The sequence below is a fragment of the Nanorana parkeri genome, unplaced genomic scaffold (genome assembly GCF_000935625.1).
Source record: "Nanorana parkeri isolate BGI_ZX_2015 unplaced genomic scaffold, ASM93562v1 scaffold501, whole genome shotgun sequence".
NCBI lineage: Eukaryota > Metazoa > Chordata > Amphibia > Anura > Dicroglossidae > Nanorana > Nanorana parkeri.
In genome coordinates this window covers 786451-806645 of record NW_017306769.1, presented here as the reverse complement: position 1 = coordinate 806645, position 20195 = coordinate 786451, and the positions used below count along the sequence as shown (strand labels likewise).

The following is a 20195-nucleotide window of genomic DNA, read 5'->3' as shown; positions in this document are numbered from 1 at the left end:
ATAACCATACATTGTAAAGGTACATTTAATGACACAAGAAAATTTAATCTAACCCAAAGTCATGTTATTATAGTCACACATAAGTAGATGCTGCCTTTCCCTTTGGGATGCAACATTTTGTACAGCATAGGTAGCCTTACATTGATAATATCCTCTCGCCTGTCATCTCTAGGTTAAGCGCTGAACAGTCTCCCCTGTCATGGCGTTACAGACTTCACATTCTGTTCTGTGTCTGAGCTGCTCTGTTCCTATGTTTACTGAACTCAGATAAAACGCCCTTTAGCTCCATGTTCCATTACTTCGAGCCTCCATAAACAAGCTGATATGCGCAACCGCTGATTATATTAGCCCTAAAAGAGTTCTGAGGCAAATGAAAAATATCAACTTCCATTCCTGAAAGCACTGTTTTCAATTTTCTGAAGGAAATTAAATAATGTATAAATCAAGAGCTGGGCCCGAGCCCAGTCAGCTGAACATCACTTGGTCCTTTTAATGCAGAGAGGAAGTGTCTGTTGCAATGGGGAAGAGCCAAGAGAAATAACGGCTAACCTCAGCTCCATGTGAAAGTCATTTGAGATAATCGGGGAAGGCTGCACACAGGTTGGAAAGAGGACCACATACTAACTGCGAGCAGGAAAATATACATCCATATCTAACATCTATGTTCCTCCTGTCCATAGGGATGTTGGAGACTGCAGGTGAAATGTTTGTGTTACTAGTCACCCTGAGTAAGATACAAACCTAGCAGAGGAAACCATTAGGCATGACCACATGCATTTTATCTACATGTTTACAAGTGAAATCATTTGGGGTTTTTTTTTTGGCTATGAAGTTTCAAATGTTCATTGTGGCCAAGATAACTTGGCCACATTATTTAAAATCATATGCACAGTTAAAGTGAAAACTATAAATATCCGCAAATAAATATGATGATGACTGACCCCTGCACATGTTGCTTGTTAACAGCAGAATATAGTTTCCTGAAACATCTTACGGCTAGACTCATCTTTATTCATTCAAAGGTCAACAATCCATGAACTTCACAAAATATTGTGCCTACGGTCCAATCCTGTGCGGTGCGATCAAAATGCTACAAGCACTATTTTGATTGCACCGCACTGGGCCGGACCGCAGGCACAATGTGCTTTGCGATCCCGTGCGGCGGATCGCATTGCGGCCGGAGGGCGTGGCTACGGCGCCATTCACTTGAATGACACCGCCACGCCCCCCCCCCACCCCACTAAAAAGTGAACCGGCCGCAATGCCAGGCAGTGCGTTCCGGCCAAAATCGGGCCGGAACGCACTGCATCTAGTGTGACTGAGCCCTTAGGGTCCCCAACCCTCTTGACCTCTCCAGCCTTCCTGGCTGTGTCACTTGTGCTCACGCACGCACAGCTCTCCTCTGAGCTCTGGGCTGGGCTTCCTAATAAGGCTGCTCTCAGCCACCTGATCAGCCCAGGCTGGTCATTGGCAACACCTGGCCCCAGGACTGGAGATTTCATCCCACCCAGAGCTCTTAAGGTGCCCATACACCTTACGATTATCGTACGATAATCGTACGCGATCGACTTTTCGAACGACAATCGTACGTGTGAATAGAGTGCCTGAACCGACATTACTGTACAATCGTACGACTTTTGACCGTCAAGCATGTTTGAAAACTTTGCTCGATCGTACGATTGTCGTAAGGTTGCTGGCGTTTCCGTCCGTCAAAAGTCATACGATCTACACTGCGCATGCGCGAACGAAAATACGACAAATCAATTACCGCATTTCGTCCAGGTGCTTTTCGTTAATTACGGCTAAATTAATCTTGCGATCATCGGGGCAGGATGGGGCTGCCGTACGAAAATCGTACGACTATTCGATCATCGGACGAAAAGTTTCGTCCGATAATCGTAAGGTGTATGGGCACCTTTAGAAATCTTCAGAGCTCCAGATCCCAGCTACAATTAGGAAAACCTGGAAGAATCAGAAAAGCCAGGTTCTTCCTTAAACAATTGTTTACACTCTGGACCCTCTCAACCCATCTGGCTGAGAGTCCTGGGTGCCTTAGTTGCCAAACTACACCATGGCATTGCCTTGCACTGCCACACTATATATGTCATTGTATTTTATACATAGATTGGCAAACGCTCTCTGTCTATAGCTGGCTTCCTTCTGTTCCACAATAGTTAATTCTTCAAAGTCGAAGAAGCTGGTCTGAAAATTCTTGGCAAAACAGTGACTGTAGCCAATCAGCTGCACTCATTGTTGGGCATTCTGACAGAGGCACATCTACCGCTGCCAGAACACAATAGTCCAGCAGGGGGGAGTCCCGCATCCACGTGGGGCTGAATGAGAAAAAACAATAATTGCATGGCCAGCTTATGTTTACATCAATCAGAGCTATATAGCCACTGAAGCAGAGAGCAATTCCAGACAATACGTGCAATTCATTGGTGACCTGCTAATGCTAACCAGAAAAGCTGCAACTATGGAAAAGTTCACTCAGTTTCCTTAATTTGAGTTCTATGTAATCCACTGCAGCAAGATCACAGAGAGCTCCTCATATGTGCAGTGAGTGGGTCTGCTTCTTGAAAAAAGAAAGTAATATGTCACCAGCACAACAAGGATCTGTCAAAAATGCCTTTATTTGATCTGAACAGCTTCTTCCTTCCACTCGTTTTCCACTGTCCCTCCAGTGCTGGTGCCAGTCTCTGATCCAGTGTAGACTCCTTGTGTCCTGCGGATTCAGCCATAGGTGCACGCTCCTAGCTGGATGGCTGCGTCCATTTAGTGTCAGCGTTGCTCTTCTCATCTCCCCTAGGACGATCTGTACTGCGCCCACATTTCCTCTTTCACAGCATTCGGGAGCCAGGACTACTGCAGCATGAGTGAGCGGCGCTGACACAGGTAAGTTAGTTGGTATTTGCCAACTTTTTTTTTATGTTGGGGCAAATATCTAATGCTTACTAGCAGTATATACTGTATATGCCAAACAAAAGAAGACTTTAATGCTACTTTAAGCATTTTGCCAAGCAAATAGGAACATTTCAGGGCTGCACAGGGTCCCTACATCAGACATAATATCATACACAGATACTTTGTGTGCTGGTGACATAGTCACTTCACGTGGTCCGTAGTTACCTCAGCACCCATCCTACAAGGGTTATACGGCTCTGCGATGGGATATCTAGAGGATTTGCTTCCTGAAGCCAATGCTGTGCAACTTTCCCTTTCTCTCTAGTTGTATCACCAATCAGATCCAAGCTCAAAAGGCAACTTTGAATGTGATTGGTGGGTCAGACACGTTCATACATCAGACTTTGTGTATGCAAGAGACAGCAATGAGCCTTCACTGGGTATATTTGGTTACTTCTCTCCTGCATTACAAAAAGGTAATTACAAGGGGTTTCTAGGTAACCAAATTACTGACACAAGGCAATGGTATGGACTAGTCTACGAAAGCAATACCTGGATGAAAAACTTAAGCCGTGTGTAAGTAGGGGGTATTCCCACTATACATTTTAAGGCTGAATTCCAGTTTTGACTTAAGTGTACAACTACGATGGACATGTGTCTTTTCTCAACCTGACTAACTACAGGTGAAACTCGAATAATTAGAATATCGTGCAAAAGTAATTGCAGTAAGTGCTGCAAAAGGGGCCCAAACCAAGTACTGAGTACATATGCATGCTTGTACTTTTCAGAGGTCCGATATTGTTCTATGTACAATCCTTGTTTTATTGATTGCATGTAATAATCAACTTTTTTGAGGTTGTGGATTTGGGGTTCTTGGGGTTTTCATGAGCTGTAAGCCATAATCATCACAATTATGACAAATCACAACTTGAACTATCTTGCTTTGCATGTAATGAGTCTATCTCATATATTAGTTTCACCTTTTAAGTTGCATTAGTGAAATAAATGTACTTTGCACGATATTCTAATTATTCGAGTTTCACCTGTATGTAACAATGTAACATGCTGATGTTATCACCATTAAAAATTGCTACCCTGCTCATATGAAAGCAAAAATCTAATAGACAGCTTGCCTGTTGGCTGTAGGAGGTCGCTGGTAAGCCACTCATATTACATGAGCATGTGTTATCTGTCTATACATATTGGTACCATAAGTCAATAGGAATCTGGCATTATTAGTATATATTAAATACATAGCATGCTAGATGAGACCCTGTATTCTCATGTATGATGGGCTGTCCACAGCAACATTGAGCCAATATACACTAGATCCTCGGTTCTCAACTGGTGGGTCGTGACCCAAAAGTGGAACAGTAGAAAGGCATCATGACACACTCACAAACCAGCATGTAAAACAACTTGTCTCACCACTAAGGATAATAACAGAGGTTTGGATACACGTCTTCTGCAGAGGATGTGAAAGCCGCACTGCCGTGCCCAAGCACCTCTTATAGTGCGGTCCTAACTCTAAACTATGAGAGTCTCCATCTTGGAGCACATGGGGGCAGAAGATTTCAAATTGGGTGCAGGTTTGTCAGGAGGAAGCACAGCCTCCTTAAAAGGCACAGAAACACACAAGGGATCCCGCACATCCCAATGGCAGCTGAGAACCCCCATGCGTCGCTGCACCAAATCGGTCAAGCAAAACAAATGACAAACGCACTCAACAATTTGTCACCAGTTATACAGTAAGGTGCACACGAAATGGGCTTTGAACAGTTTTGTTTTGCGTGACCCAAAAGTGGGTCGTGAGCCCGTGTTCAAAGGGTCACCGCATGCCTTCCACTTTTCTGGGTGAGTAGCTCCTCAACCCCCCCCCCTAGCACAGCACTGTTTGGTTCTTGCCCCAAGCAGCAATTTTAAATATGCTGTCCAGTGCCGAGTGTCAGCTTAAGGTGGGGTGAGCCACGAGGGAGCTCCAGTCATACGTGCATTGCTTACAACTCCGTCGCATGTCCTGTAGAGGTGTCTGGACTGGAGTGATGTCACATTCTGGTTCTCGGCACCTCTAGAAGGCATGCAAAGGAGCTGTACAAGAATTGCACATATGGATGGCGCTCCATCACTGCACAGCTGGAGTGTGTATGTGTGGTTGAAAATGTCTGTGAGTGTGTCTGTGGTTGTGTGTGTCAGTGTTTTTGAGGGCCCGTTCACACTAGTACAGTGCGTTAATCGAACAGTCCCGTGCGATGATTGTACTGTACCACGTAATCACATCTACCACATGTTCTGGTGTGGGAGGTGCATTGCGTTGCCATTCATTTGAATGGCACCCCAAGCACACCTCCTGTCCACAGTTCAATCGCCCGCACCAGAATACATGGTACCGCAATGCCGTTCCATTGCAGTGCGACTTGGGTCGCGACTTAATGATCAAGGACAAATTTGGGTCCGGAGCTTACACATGTTGAGAACCACTGCACTAGATGAATGAGACCCGAACCAGAGAAGCTTAAAAAGTGCATACATTGGTTAAATCTGTATGTATTCATGGTGGACAATAGTTTAAAAAACTGTTTTTAAACCTATGAAAAAAAGGTGTGTAACATTCGGTCAAATGACAGACAACCACAAAGTGCATTTTTGGGTCACATTTTTAGAGATGAATGCTTTCCATTAGGCTGACGATCCAACCTGATGAAGGAATATGTCTTTAAACCTCATCCTTAAAATGGTCTATTAGTCCAAATAAAAAAGAAACAATACTGTAGCAAATACAAATGTATTTCCTATCTTTTTTTATTGGGGCTAGTAAAATAGATGTGTCAAGTTAAAATAAAAGGTCTACAATAAACTTTGCTTGCACCCCGTCCGTCCCCTTACCCAACCACAACCACAATTGTGCTATCCATAGAAGAATTAAAGGGAAAAAACAGTACATTCCCAGCATATATTTTGAGTTATTGCAGCGTTCAAATTTACAGTAAACCTTTATATGGCGTATGTTTTACTTTCTTGTGCTTCCACATTTTTGCTAACATAGACTTTCATACATTAGCCACTAGAGGGCGATTAGTGCAGTTCTCTCTTGATAGTTGGGAGATAAGATATCAGCCACACAGGTAGTGCATTGTTTTCAATGTGTAAGGTAAGATATTTCACAGAAATGCATTTCTACTGCATTTAGATGCCTGTCTACACGAGTATATACAAGTATATATTTTTCATTCACCTTTTATGCTTCCTTTTTAGATTTCTCTATTCACAGCATGGATGGAGGAATCTACTGCTACAGCTATTGTATTTTGACAGCTGTCAACATACCTGAACAGTACCTGCATCTGACAGGATTCAGATGCTACTCCTTTGTCTATTTTTCATCCGGCTCCTTCAATTGTTTAGTCGAAGGACGTCAGGCAGGAGGCGAAAGACAGGGCCAGCCACTGAGGAGATTTTGGTTCATCAAGAACCAGCTGAAATTTTGCTCAGTGTATAGCACGCTTTATGTTCTAATGACATTATATATCTTTTGCATAAACTATAAAAAAAATATAAAAACTAAGCTTAAGGAGTCATGAGCACTTTTGATAAGTCACACCCACTTTTCACTATGAATATGGAACACATAACTATAGCCTCCCCCCATTTAGTTTCCCATGGTTCTAAAGGTGACAACCCTACATCTGTATTCATGTTGAGGAGATTGGTGACCAAACATGAAATAATCTGATCTCCCCAGTGGGGTGATAGATAGGCATATAAACCTCACAAACTCTTACCAGTGTGGCAGCTTAAAGAGCACCTCAAAATCCACTGAAATAGCTGCCACATGCTGCTTAATGCTGTGGCCTCCCTGTCAACTCACTACACAAACCAGATCTAGCTCCCCTTTCGCTACACACCCCAAATGTTCCCATTCCCCACTTCATACACCAGGTTTTCTCTCCTTAATGTAAACACACACCCCATATTACCAAATCTCAACACTCACTGCAAACCACAGATGTACCTCAACTCCTCCTGTGCACCCTAGATTCCCCTTTCCTGTTGCACACACCAGATTTACCTTCATTGCACACTCCAGATGAGAGTGTGAGAGAAAATATTGGAATGCACACCCCAGATGTAGCTCAACTCCTACTGTGCACCATAGATCCCCCTTTCCTGCTGCACGCCCCAGATTTACCTCACCCCGTTCACTGCACACCACAAATGAGAGAGCGAGAGAGAGAAAATATTGAAATGCACACTATAAAATGGTAAGAAAAGAGAATGGGACTTTAAGATTTCCAACATGTTTTGAATTATAACTTTAATTTTAGTTTGATTCCTAAAACCGATGGTCTATGTTAACTCAGCATTGTTCATTTTTCCTTTGTACTGTGTTTCAGGAAGTGAGAACTAAATGTGCCCCTTGAGTAAGATTTAAAGATGGTTTCCAGGATCTCATGAAATAACAAAAATGTTTATGTGGATGGTATTATTCCGTTTTTCAGCAGTTTGTTAGGCTAGCACTTTTAGGCTATGGGTGGAATTAGCCATGTACATGTAATCTCGGGCAATAGTGCATGTCATAGAATGTAATTATAATCTACATTATTATTTTGGTTTCAAAATGAACCCTCTCATTAAGAAGTCATAAAGATTTGCTGTGTTGCTAAATGCAGTTCTACTGCAAGCACAAGGCAAATAGGCTTTTTTAGTGCTCCCAGTTCACACCAGTATCCTGGGTTAGTGTGTGTAGGAAAAATGTTTTGCATTTTACTGCATTGAATTGTGCCTGTTCTCCTATATTAGTCTTATCTTCTCCAAGGGTTGCATGATTTGCCCACACCTTTCACTGGTCCTTCTCCTCTGATTTCACATGCCACCACTCTCTCTCTGACCCAGTATCTTTAGCATCCTGTTACAATTCTACACTGGCAATAGTGCACGTTCCATAGTTGTGGAAGGTGTGTATATGTCTAAGGCAGTATGCTGCTCCTTCCCTGCATGGCTGCATCTGTAGGCACCCCACTGGCCTGCATCAAAAAGCAAGGATCAGTGGCCTGCCAGCTGCTATGGCCCAAGCACTACGTAACATGGTGAACAAAAGAGAGTGGGCTGAAATTGAACAGTCGGCAGCAAAAGATGCTGAGGTCAGAAGATGGAGTAAATGGAATATGGAGCAGATAACAGTAAGCAGAAGGAGCAGACAGAGTTGGAATATGGAGCAAACTGGGTCGGGGCCCCTTCTGCCTTCCTGGGCCCCGCCCCCCAAGTTGCGAAACGCCAGAGCCCAGTCATACATGCGACCGCTGCCACCCTGGTAGTTCCGCCACTGGTTCCATGTGCAAAAACATGAGTAGTGCAACATCTGGTGGTGTGAGACACTCACTGAACCTGGGGAAGGAGTGATCAAGCTTGTCAGAACTCCCCCCAATTCCCTCCCAGCAACTGCTGGGTGCCCTGCCATTAGAAGCAAACACAAAGAGTACAGGCACCCCACAACTCATACAATAACAATAAAAGGGAACAGAAAGACAGAGGAAAATCATCTTTGGAACAGCAAGACAAAGGATCTTCATCTTTGGAAGATCATCCATCTCTGCCTTGGGTCAAAATAAGGGAGCATCAGTTCATGCAAAGAGAGGGTAGAGGGTAATTCAGCTACTGTTTCTTGGTACTACATAACAAAAAATCACTTCATAAGGAGGTTGGAGGGATAAATGTACCTGTGGGTGGGGGGAGAGTGTTGGGTACATGGGTAACTGGGGCAGGGTCCCTAGTAAGCAGACCTGGGATAGAGCTCTGATTTTTCTGACTGCAATCATTGCAGGAGAGGCCCTGAGAATGATTGTAGGTAGTCGTCGCTCTGGGGTTAAGAGTAGAACATCTGGCTAAGGAAAGAGTCCTTAGATAAATGGGGAACTGGTTGGCCTCCACATCTACATTATGTGGCGGCACAATAGAGTAACTCATGACTCATTTCCTAAATAAGGGAATAAAAGGGCAACTCCACAGTTTGGCACCCACTCTTGGAGGAGATCTTTCCTGGTGCCTGAGTGGGTTCTGACAAGGTCTGCAATGGATTTTCTGGGGTAGAGGGGCAGGTTGATAGTGGATAATCCAGTTTGCTAGAGGTACTGGGTCAGTGTCCAAGAACTGAAAAGTCTCCTTTAGTGCTGATTTAGGCTGAAGTTCTCTTTATGGATAAGTACATGTAAGGAGTGACTCTATGAGGCCCCAACAGAGTGGATCTTCTCTGGCCCTCAGCTTTTTCCCATTTACAACAGCTAAATAGGCCCCTGAGCCTCGTATGTCCATTGGAGACGCAGTAGACTGTAACTGCTGTGGAGCAGGGAGCTGGTCAGGTAATCTTGCTTCAATGGGGAGTTGGAATGAAAGTATGAGCTTTGGTGGCTGTATCGGTCTTTCAGGGAGTCCACATTAGGTGATGTGCTATCTGTCTGTTCCCCTGCAGGAGCCATATTGAAGCTGATGCATGCTCCCACCTGCAGTTTTCCCTGATTAAATTGAGAGTGGCTCAGGGCAGCAGTTAACACAGTTTGAGACTGATGCTTTCTCTGTTTCCCTGGCATGGAACGGTGGCATTCTGTGTGCATAACCGGGTATGCAGAAAACTATGCATAAATGGCTGTGCAAAGCCACACCCCCAAATATCCTTTCTTTCTAAACCCTTTTGTGACTAGCGTTTTTTTTAAGCTTAGATGTCAGACCAAATTTTAGCATATATGTCCACCTAAATTGACAATAGCTCTGACTAATTTGTCTCACAGCGGGTCTGAGAACTAGGAACACACACAGTTGCGCATTCCTAGTTCTCTGTTGCAATGTTAATCATCATTCTCACTGCAAGGGGTATTTTAAATTTGGATTTTAACAAGTCATATTGCAGTCACAAAGGGGTTGAAGGTTGAATGCAACTTTTTTTTACATATTAATAGATTTTTATTTGTGTTAAATTGTGTTACTTTTCTTAACTTCACTTGCATTATGAATTTTGATTTAAAATCAGATTTGTGTACCCTTTTGCATGTATTAATCTGAAATATGCATAGTTCAATTTACAATCGTATTTATCATTTTTAGCCCATGGATGAAAGGGCCATAAGGGTTTACCATCTGAGGCCCAGGAATCACTTTTTCTAAATGAAAAGTATACTTGTTGGCAATAGAAAATAAAAAGATTCTTTGTCTCATTTTCCACTCTGCAGAAAAAAATGTCTATTGGCAACTGTTTAGTTGCTAAGGATGACCAATCCACCTTACTTTAGGGGTTGTACATAAAGGCTAGCTCACACCAAGCGCGGAGCAGGAGCAGAGCACTTACAGACCGGATCAAAACTGCGTCCAATGTATTCCAATGGTATTTTGGGCTCTAGTTCACACCGCAGCGTTCAGTTCCAGAGCATGTAAAAAAACTGCAGCAAGCCCTATTTTTCCTGCTCTGGAATGCATGCAAACGCATCAAAAACACATGCAAATGCCCTGGAAAGCACTGAAAGCCCATTTAGGCTAAAAAAAGGCGTCAAATACGCAGCAAAACACACTGCATGGGCAGAAACGCATGTAGATCTGGTCTGCATTTGGTGTGAACAAGCCCTAAAAGTGCTGGGTGCTAACATTGAGCAGTTTTCATTAATCAAATAATGCAAAATCAATATTATGAGCCAGAAGTGAGGGGACTAGCCCAAGCTCAATTTCAAATCACCTTGGATTATGGTGCTCCTTGAGTGCTCCTCAAGTTGTGTGAATGTTCACGCTAAGAACTATATGTGAATACAGGTCCACTTTAATTGTGTGTAATAGAGGATTCATCCCAGTTCCTGCAATCATCTAGTGCAGGAAGAAACAGACCAAATCTGACAGCCTGGTGAAATACTACAGTACATCTAATAAAGCAGAGGCGGTATTTGGAGTATTTGAAGAAACAGGAAAGCACGAATACGCAAGGCTCGTCACTCTTATTCCAGGAGGCATAGTCTATTTATCGTACATAAAAAGGGAAATTGAGCTAGCAGCCAAAGCACGTCTACACACTGATTAATCAACAACAGACTGATCCTTTCTATAACACCGCAGACTAAACCGAATGTGCCAAGGAACAAAAACAAAACCTCAACCTCAAATGAAAGCCAAAGGCACAGCGCACATAAAGTAAAGTATGTGCAAATATTATACTGTCACTGGACACAGAAGAGTTAAATGTAGTAATAGTGATGAGAAACAGCTTTCAGGATGGATGAACAGAACACCATGGAGTTCATTTTATAAAGAACAAGAGAGAACACTGTGGGTTGAACTTAATAAAGCACGTACAACAATTTTCTGGCAGTACCGTCCCTTTAAAACAACCTGTGACTAATTCATGAAAACCTTGCAATAGTTTTGGTTGCAGTTCTGACATGTGCAACAGATTCAGGTAGTTCTTATCACTGCCACTTTAAGATCATATCCCTATGACTGCGACAGATTAAAAAATGTACTGCCAGTTTACAGGTTAGAAAACTAGGTGTCAACAGGACCAACTCTGATCTGGCGTACAGAGAGAGGCCAGTGCTCAGAGTTGGATAGGTTAGGTATGTGCCGAGAAGCTGTCATGAATGTGACAGCTATCCGCTCATGGTTCATTGACTGCTAGGACACTGGGTCGCCCACAACCAACAGCATCATTAACAACCAGTGACAATGACAGTGGGCGAAACCTGATTGGGATGCAGAGGAACTAGTTCCCCATTAGGTACGCTCCGCTACTAACCGATAGCAAGCAGTGGGTGGATTCCATAGCCAATATCCACCCAGTAGCTGCTGTCAATCATAAGGGAGGTGGACCTGATGGGTAACTAGTCTCTAAAGTTGCCCATACACCTTACAATTATCTGCAGATTTTCTGTAGTCAGATGGAAAAGGTGCAACGGATTCGTCCCTCTACACTTAACTGTGTGGATGGAGTAATCTCCACCCGGGCCAATCTGTTGCACTTTTTCCATCTGACCACAGAAAATCTGCAGATAATTGTAAGGTGTATGGGCACCTTTAGAGTTTGTCATCAGGTTCTGCCCACCCACAGCATAAGTCCTCGGCTGGTGCACATGCCTGTGTGACAGGTGCAGTGGTGCAGTAAATTGACTTTACTAGGCTCAGCTTTACTGAGCTGCACTGAGGACTGAGATGGCCCGGTCTCAGAGCGCCTCTCCACCACAAATGGCAGTGCTTGCACCAAATTCATGTACCTGTTTCCAACAGATACATGAATCTAGGGCAAGCACAGACATTTGACACACACAATGGAATTCTACAGTGTCATAGACACTTCTTATGAATTTCAGAGTACATGTGTTGCCCATAACAACCAATCCTGCTAATCTACCATGTAGATTGCTAGATTGATATTACATATAATGTTGTTCTGTTTTTAAAATAGGAGAGAGGATAAGCAGGTAAGCAGATACTGATGTGAACATGCCCTCCAGCTGTCATTATCTAGTGCAAGAAAAAGGGAGATTATTAGGCCTGTGTACAGACTCTTATTTCCTCCGCTAATTTTCTTTAATAAATTCTTTTCATGTCTCAGGAAATCCATCCAGCATGAAGATGAATGTTACTGGGCCACAGTTTTAATTAATCTTTTCCTAAACAAAGATTTTCTGTGGCCAATATATAATAACTGTCCCATTCTCATGCATGAGCAAATGTTCCTCAACACCCTAACCACATCAAGCCTTGACTATTGTATTAAACTTTGCTGTGGCCTTCTATTCAGTTCCCGTTCACACTTGTCTGGGTGCAACAGCACACTCCACCAAAATGCATGGTACTTTATCATGCGTTGTGCTGTGATTTCTTGCACCTGAAAGCACATGGTGCAGCTAGATGCATAGGGGTGCCATTAACAATGAATGGCATAGCAGAGCATCTTACAAAGTGACACATGTTTTGCTGCATTACAGCAACGTGCAGATCTTTGGACATGTTGCTGCAGTGCACAGATGGGGTAAACAGACTAATCCCGCTACAATTGGAATCCCACCGTTTGGCTATCTTACCTCTCCTACCACTTCTCGATTTCTTTTAACATCTTGCTGCTCACAGGATACAAGTCAAATCTTTCATTTTAATATACATGTTCTACATCCGGCAACTTTTACATAAAAAGCCTAATAAATGAGGGGAAAAAAAGACTGGGAGTTACAGACAACAGCTCTTCCTTGCCTTACAGTTTTATAAATCAACCCATCTGTGCTTAAAATGTAGCAGTCAACTCTAGCAGCCTTCCTTTGAGTATAAATAATAACCCGTAATGGAATATCATTGACTCATTTAGGAAATGGGTTATGAGGGAATTCTTTGAAGAGTGGAAGAGGCAGTTTAGGTTTCAGACACATAATGCCATAGGGTAGACTGTGTATGATCTGGAGCAGAGATATCCTCTCATCTATCCCAATAATGAGATAAACAAGCATGGGAGATGGGGAACGTGAACATATAGCTGTGGTATTTGAATGGCTGATGAAGTAACAAAGACTTCATAAAGCCACAGGAAGGAAGCAATGAAACAGCTGGAAAAGTTGAACAGGATGAAAAGGAGTAAAAGGTCTTATGATCTTCAGCAATTGTTTGGAGATAGCTGAGTAGAAAAGCAGAGCACATGGAGCAGGATGTGTAAGCCTGGGGCACCTCAAGGCTATATCAGATTATGTTCAAGGTATGCTGGAGTGGTAAAAGGATGGTAGACCTAAAAAAACGATTTCTGACAGAAAACGACCACCAGCTGTTTTCTAGATTTGTCTGACTGGCTCATAACCTCCACACCATCAGAGTGGGTACATCTGGGAAGGCATGGTCTTCTTAAAAGGATATGTTTTACTAACGTGCAAAGTCAAGAAGAGCTTTGCGAAGAACTATTTGGATCTAAACTGGCCATGTAACTTAAACCATGCATGGAATTTTGGGCTTTTTTAACGTGTCAAATTAAATTCTACTGCATTTCCTTGAATCCTTTTTGCATGTTCTTGTATGAATAAAAAATATTTGATGGTCATAAGGTATCCTGCATCAAAAAACGACGTATGTGTTTTACTGCATCTATGTATTCAAAGCCACAGATACATTTTCTGTAGTACAATGCACTCCAGTGCAGAGATAAAAGATACCTGGTTGAAACAGCTAAAACTGCATTGGCAAGCCAGTTAAAAAAAAAAAAAAGTAGCAATGGCTGCAATATTTACCTCCTCTCTGGAGCTGTCCCCCACAGACTCACGCCTCCAAAGTCCAGCACTAGCCCTCATTCCTCTTTTTATAACACTGAGCATCATTTAATCCACTTTTTGTGAGCCTACGTTATCAGTCTGCCCTGCAGAGAATGCTGCATAAAGTGTCGCCATGTAATGATGTGGCACTGCTCTCTTTGCAGAAGTCTCTTTGGAGTGCAGGGCTGATTGATGACATACCCCTGAGGGAAAAAACATCTAATAAGGATCTGTGACATCATATAACCAGGCCGTAGACACATAGAAAAGAGTACACCAATGGGAGGGGGTCTCACAGATGGAGGGGATCCTAAGCCCGGTGTTTAGCTTACACCAAATATATAGCTGCACATGTTCCTGCAATGTCAAAATGCTGAATTCTTTCTTATATGTTATGTTTTCACACCAACAAGGTGTATCAAATGGGCCATTCCTGACAAGGCTTACTCAATTCAGCTTTGGCATTGTTATCCTTTCCTGCGTGCACCTAAATTGGACTACAAGCAGTCGTTCCAAAGCACGGTGCTCTGGCTCGTTGTGCCATAATCACCACAGTAAAGCCTCAACTAGAGCAGCCACACATTCACAGGAAGTTCCTACAAAGTGTTTACAGGATGTACGCAGATCAGGGAAAACTGAAAAAATTAAAAATTATTTATTTTTCTAAATGCAATCCGGTTCAGCATTTACATCTACATAACTTTTAACAGTACTCTACATAAATAGGTATTCTTTTGTGAGAGCTTAGTTCTTCTTTACGTTGAGGTCTAGGTTAAGGATCTGATGACTGGTTTGAAATGGGGTTTTCACTGAAGGTACTTTTTGCTTTACATTTAAAGGGTTACTACAAACCTTTTACTGCCCAGAGCTGTTTTGTTTTTTGCACCTAAGTTGGCCACTCAATTGTGCTATATTTCACATGCATGCTTTCCTAATACCACACTGACACAAACCGTGGGGCACAATTCCTTTCCACTGACACGGATAGGGCACAATTCCTCTCCAATGACACAGATAATTGGGAAATATTATTTATTTTTAACTCCCAAATATGAGTAGTGCAACTGCGGAGGGGGGTGTCTGATGTGTACCTTTGCATCATAATTCCCGTATATGTTTACATATATGCACATACTGTATATGCAGGTGTATTATGTATGCATGTGGTTTGTTTTTGTATTTTAAAAAAACAAACGTATTGTTGGATCTTTTTTTCACTGCACTTTAAAGCGGGAGAATTCAACTTTACAACTTTAATGACTGAAAGAATTGAAGCCATTTGATCAGCGTGACAGATAAGTGACTAGATATTTTTTTTCAGAGAGAGATCAGAAATAGTAGCCCCCGTGTTTCTCTCAAGACAGGTTTCTTTTGGAAAAAGACACTGTTTCTGTACAGAAGCTATCCACCAAACAAAATACATATTTTGCCAGATCACAGCAGTTAGAACAAGGATAGGTGACTACTTGCTATGGGTTCCTGAAATGCGTACTACTCTAATCATCATTACATGAGCCATATATATCTATTTTAACAGTGAGTAAATACAATTTAAACATAATGTTCTTTATCTACCCATTTGTTCTGCATCTTTAATTCAGGAACATTATATTTATCTGCAATTCGAGCAGATGGAGTTTTTCTACTCCAGCCCAAGAGGAAAGGAGGTGAGAAAGTCAAAAAGGGCAGATAGACAGGAGAGACGGAACTTAGGAGGATTAAACACCGTCTTCTAACAATACAAAGATAGGATCTCATAGGAAATATGAAGCCCCCCAGGCAAAAGAACAAATATGCAGCTGTTAATCATTTCATTACTCTTGTCACGCAACTTGCGAGTGATTTCTTTGCTGTCTGTAATCCAGTGGCATGGTTTGCTCAAGTCACTGAGCCAAGGAACCAAATATGTGCACCTATGAAGTGAAATAACTTTTTCTGTAAAAGCATACTTTGTGTTGTAAACCTATGCTATAGCAGGGCCAGGGTTTGTAACCCGATGCCTGATTTGATATACAATTTATGTACTTGTGAATGCTATCATTATCTTTTTGAGCTTATTAAATGTTAAAAGGTGTATCAAAAAGCAATGGTGCTATGCACTGTAGATTTGACCTTTGAATTTTGTTCAAGGCAGGCAGAGCAAAAATGACTTTTTATAGATTACTATACAGCAGATTGTTCTTAGATCAAAAGTCCAAATATAATTATTATTTTAGAAATGTAAGTTCTTTGCGTAGTCTCAAGCCAGAATGGGACAATGCATTACTAATCCAGTTTGATAAATTAATAAAACTATATTTTAGTGATGATACTGAAAGCCCCGGGTGGAATTTTTCTAAACAATGACATGAAAAGGAATGTCTGAATAGCAGTCGATGGGTCTCCCGCACAAACAAAACATTTATAATTAAAACATGGAAGGCTGGACATTCAGCACAATACACAAACACCATCCTCAGAATGGCTTCAATCAGATGCGAGAACTGCTGATTTTGTCAGCTGCTGAGATTAATGGATTTGGAACATGCACAACAGAAACAATGCTTTCACTGACTGTGGATGGCCAACATCCAATACATATACACTTCTGCAAAGTGCAAACAGAGAACTATCTGACAGAAAGACACCATCTCAACAGTTCGCAACACAGATCTGGAGCATGTTCTATTAAGCTGCCCATGCACTTCTTGAACTTTGGCCAATTCTTGCTAAATCGACCAAAATATAGGCTGTAGATGGCCCTGTCGGCACCCCCTGGCTCGGCAAAAGTTGACTTTCAGTTCACTTTTGTCAAAGGAGTTGAGTAGAAAATTGTTGGCTGAGCAGTGACTGTACCAGTCACATGTAGTCACTGTTTTAATATTCAGCAGCCATGTGTCCCACTGGATGCTGATTATAATAGCTGGCCCGGGAGATTCCTTCAACCATGCTGTTTAGCAGGCTGAACAAGAGAAACCTAAAGGTGTATGGCTAGCTGTACCGTGTAGTTTTCTGTGGCGTTCTGGACACAATGGAATGTAACATGGCTTCCCAGCAAATAGATATGTCTGGCATGCTGTCAGAGTCTAAGGCAAGGCAGCACAGGCTGTTCTGGGGGATGCTGCTGTTATTGCTATAAACATCTTTCCTGTGTTCGCCTTTAGCTAATTGTAGTAAAGGATAAGCTGCCTGCCAATTTACGTAAGGCTTGAAACCAAAACCTGTCTGAACAAATTTACATAGGAATACTTATAGCATTTTTCTCCATACCCTGAAGTGGTGGGGGTAACCCTGGCATCATTATAAGCCCAAGAACTGAGTGTGTGACAACTGAGGTATCATGCCTATATACACCAAAAGCCATACAATGACCAAAGCAATGTCTAATGAGCTTCATAATTTGAATTATTTTAGCCTAATTATTACAAACATCTCTATGAATACACAATTGCACAGATTCATAAGTTACAGTAATATGTACAGGTGAGTTTTTTTCAAAGGCAAATAACTGTGGAATGTGAAGAGGCCCACAGCAACCTATCAACAATGGTTCAATGTTCTAAAGTTAATAAAAGTTACGCCACACTAAGTGCCAGCACTCATTTTTTTTTAAAGAGGAACTTTACCAATATCTTTAAAATAGCACATATAGCTTTAGAAATGTTTACTAATGACAATCTACAAACAGATACTTCTAGATAACTGCAGGCTTTGTATTCTTTGCATACCCTATTTTTCTTTTCTTCCCCAGTCTTCTGACAGTGGCCATTTTAACTGAGGGCAGGTTAATTCATCTCCCTTTACTTCCTGGATCTCTGACACATGTGACTAGGACATGTGACCATGACCATGAGTTCCCAGTGATACTCTACTGATGTAACCTTCCCAGGATACACTTGGGCACAATTATATAATTTGTGCCAAAGTGGACCACAAAGGGGAAATAAACAAATTGTAAGTAAAATAAAAATATGTTTGTTTAGCTAATAAATGTAAGAATATTTCACATCAGTATGCAGAGCTGTATGCTGATGTGATTTTTAGTAAATTTTTAGTCAAAGGGGGTAAAGGTCCACTTTAACTGTTTTGGTGGTTCCATGTATTACTGTATAACACACATACACACAAAAAAGTAATTTATGCCCTTTTTATAAGTGAACCTGTGTCAAAGCGGGGCAAAGTAATAGGTTCACATTAATGCTGAACCTCTCAACTCCTTACTCTTACCTTCACTTCCTGTTCTGTTCAACTGCAGGAGCAAGAGAAAAAGCTCTGTATAAGCTTCAAATAATGACTTGGAGCTAACATGGGCGGAAGACTGCCTTTTCGTTGCAATGTGACAGTGCGAGGCAACGGGGTACCGAGGGAGCGGGAAATCTGCACCGGGTACCCCCACTTAGAGGGTGCCCCAATGCAGCCCTGGCGGTATGCAGACTGGCAGTGGTGTGCTGGGTGCAGAACGCAGAGAGTGCTCCAATATCTGGCACTGAAAGAAGCCAGAACTGTCAGCCAGAGTAATTTCCATCCAAAAGTTGAACTATAGTTCTGACTCAGCTAGGAGAGAGAGCTTGGTGCTTGAGCATGTGTTGACATAAGTGATCACTGAATGTCAATATTTGAGGGGTTTATTTTTATTGTTACAGCCTGCCGCTGACCCTCAATGCTGTGGGGAAAAATGTACTTGCTTGAAATTGTTGTTATTAAGAATATATAGCATTCATGTTTACCTCAGCTCCAGAATACTGCTGTGTACGCATCACCAGCTCCTCTAGGCTGATCTCAATGTCTATAGGCATGCTTTGGAACCGAAGTGTTAAAATTTCCCTTCGAGTGGCGGCATCAGGCAACGGCACATAAATGATTCTGTCAATACGTCCTGGACGCATCAGTGCCTGCAATAAAAGGTACATGTGAAGGTGAAAAATCTACTCATTATTACACAGATCAACTGCTAAAAAAGTTAACCACAAACAAGCAACATCTGAGGAGGATGAAGTGCACCATTTTATGCCTGACAAATCTACTAAATAGCTCTACAGCATGAATGTGGCAGTAAATTGCAGTCTTGGCCACCACTTACTGCTGGGAGCTCTATCACAGATGCTTGCATGTGTGTGAGTGCACCGGTTTGAGCCAGGAAATAAAAGGAGGCACTATTGTGGGATCCAGCCCACATATGTTTCAAGTTTTCTTCATGAGCTACTAGTCAAAGTAGTGCAAGTTGCCAAGCCATGAAGCAAGGACAGTTTTTAAGATGTAAATGCACTGATACAGTATTCTCTGTATTATAGGATTAAAGAAGGTAACAATTCACTTATTTCGAACTGTCTAATGAAATAATTGCATTATAAAAGTTGGAGGAGTGTCTGACAACATGTTTGCAAAATGTCCCCTCTGGGCAACATCATTTAGTTTCCGTTGATTACAAACAGTGCATGGTTGCCTTGGGCTCTGGGCCAATGAAAGTGTTCCCAGCTTCATCATGTCAGTGAAAGTCATGCAGAAAAATGGAAGGAAAGAGCCTTCCTTCCTGTAACACACCAATAGAGCTAACACCCTTCCTGATGATTCTTTATAAAGGCTGTTGTGCTGGGAACTATCGGCTGTGACCTATTGTAACTCTTTTTAGCTATGCAATAAATAACATGAAAGCAGCAAGCCACTGAATATGTTTGTCCTTGCTCTTAAATGTTCCCATCACACGCTGTTAGCATTGGCTGAAGCTGAAATCAGAGCATCCTCAGAGTGCACTCAAACCTAGAGACACCTACATATCTTTGGTATGCTAGAACTGTGAATAAGTTCTGACAGGTCTGAAAGGCAGATGTCTCAGGTTTCACAAAGTTTCGCTCTGCTTGTATTAATACAAATAGTTTGAGCTCCTTTTTACAGGGATCTTTTCACATGCAGGCAGAAGTCAGCTCTAGGCCTTTGAACTTATTTTCAACATCGTAAAACATCCCTGAACATTTGTGGATTCCTTTGTCAGGATCATCTACCTACTTGCAGAATTTCATCTTGGACGTGAAAAAAGATTACCTTGGGAGTTACTGGCACGCT

General features: G+C 42.1%; 1 protein-coding gene across 3 annotated transcripts in view; it reads right to left on the bottom strand.

Annotated features, from left to right (window-relative positions):
• Nucleotides 1-20195, bottom strand: part of SPATA5 (spermatogenesis associated 5) — a 300327-nt gene that overhangs the window by 14743 nt on the left and 265389 nt on the right. For all 3 annotated transcript variants that reach the window (XM_018561119.1, XM_018561121.1, XM_018561120.1), the window contains one exon: nt 18863-19027. In XM_018561119.1, the coding sequence (XP_018416621.1) occupies nt 18863-19027 (165 nt within the window). The remainder of the gene's footprint in view (nt 1-18862; nt 19028-20195) is intronic.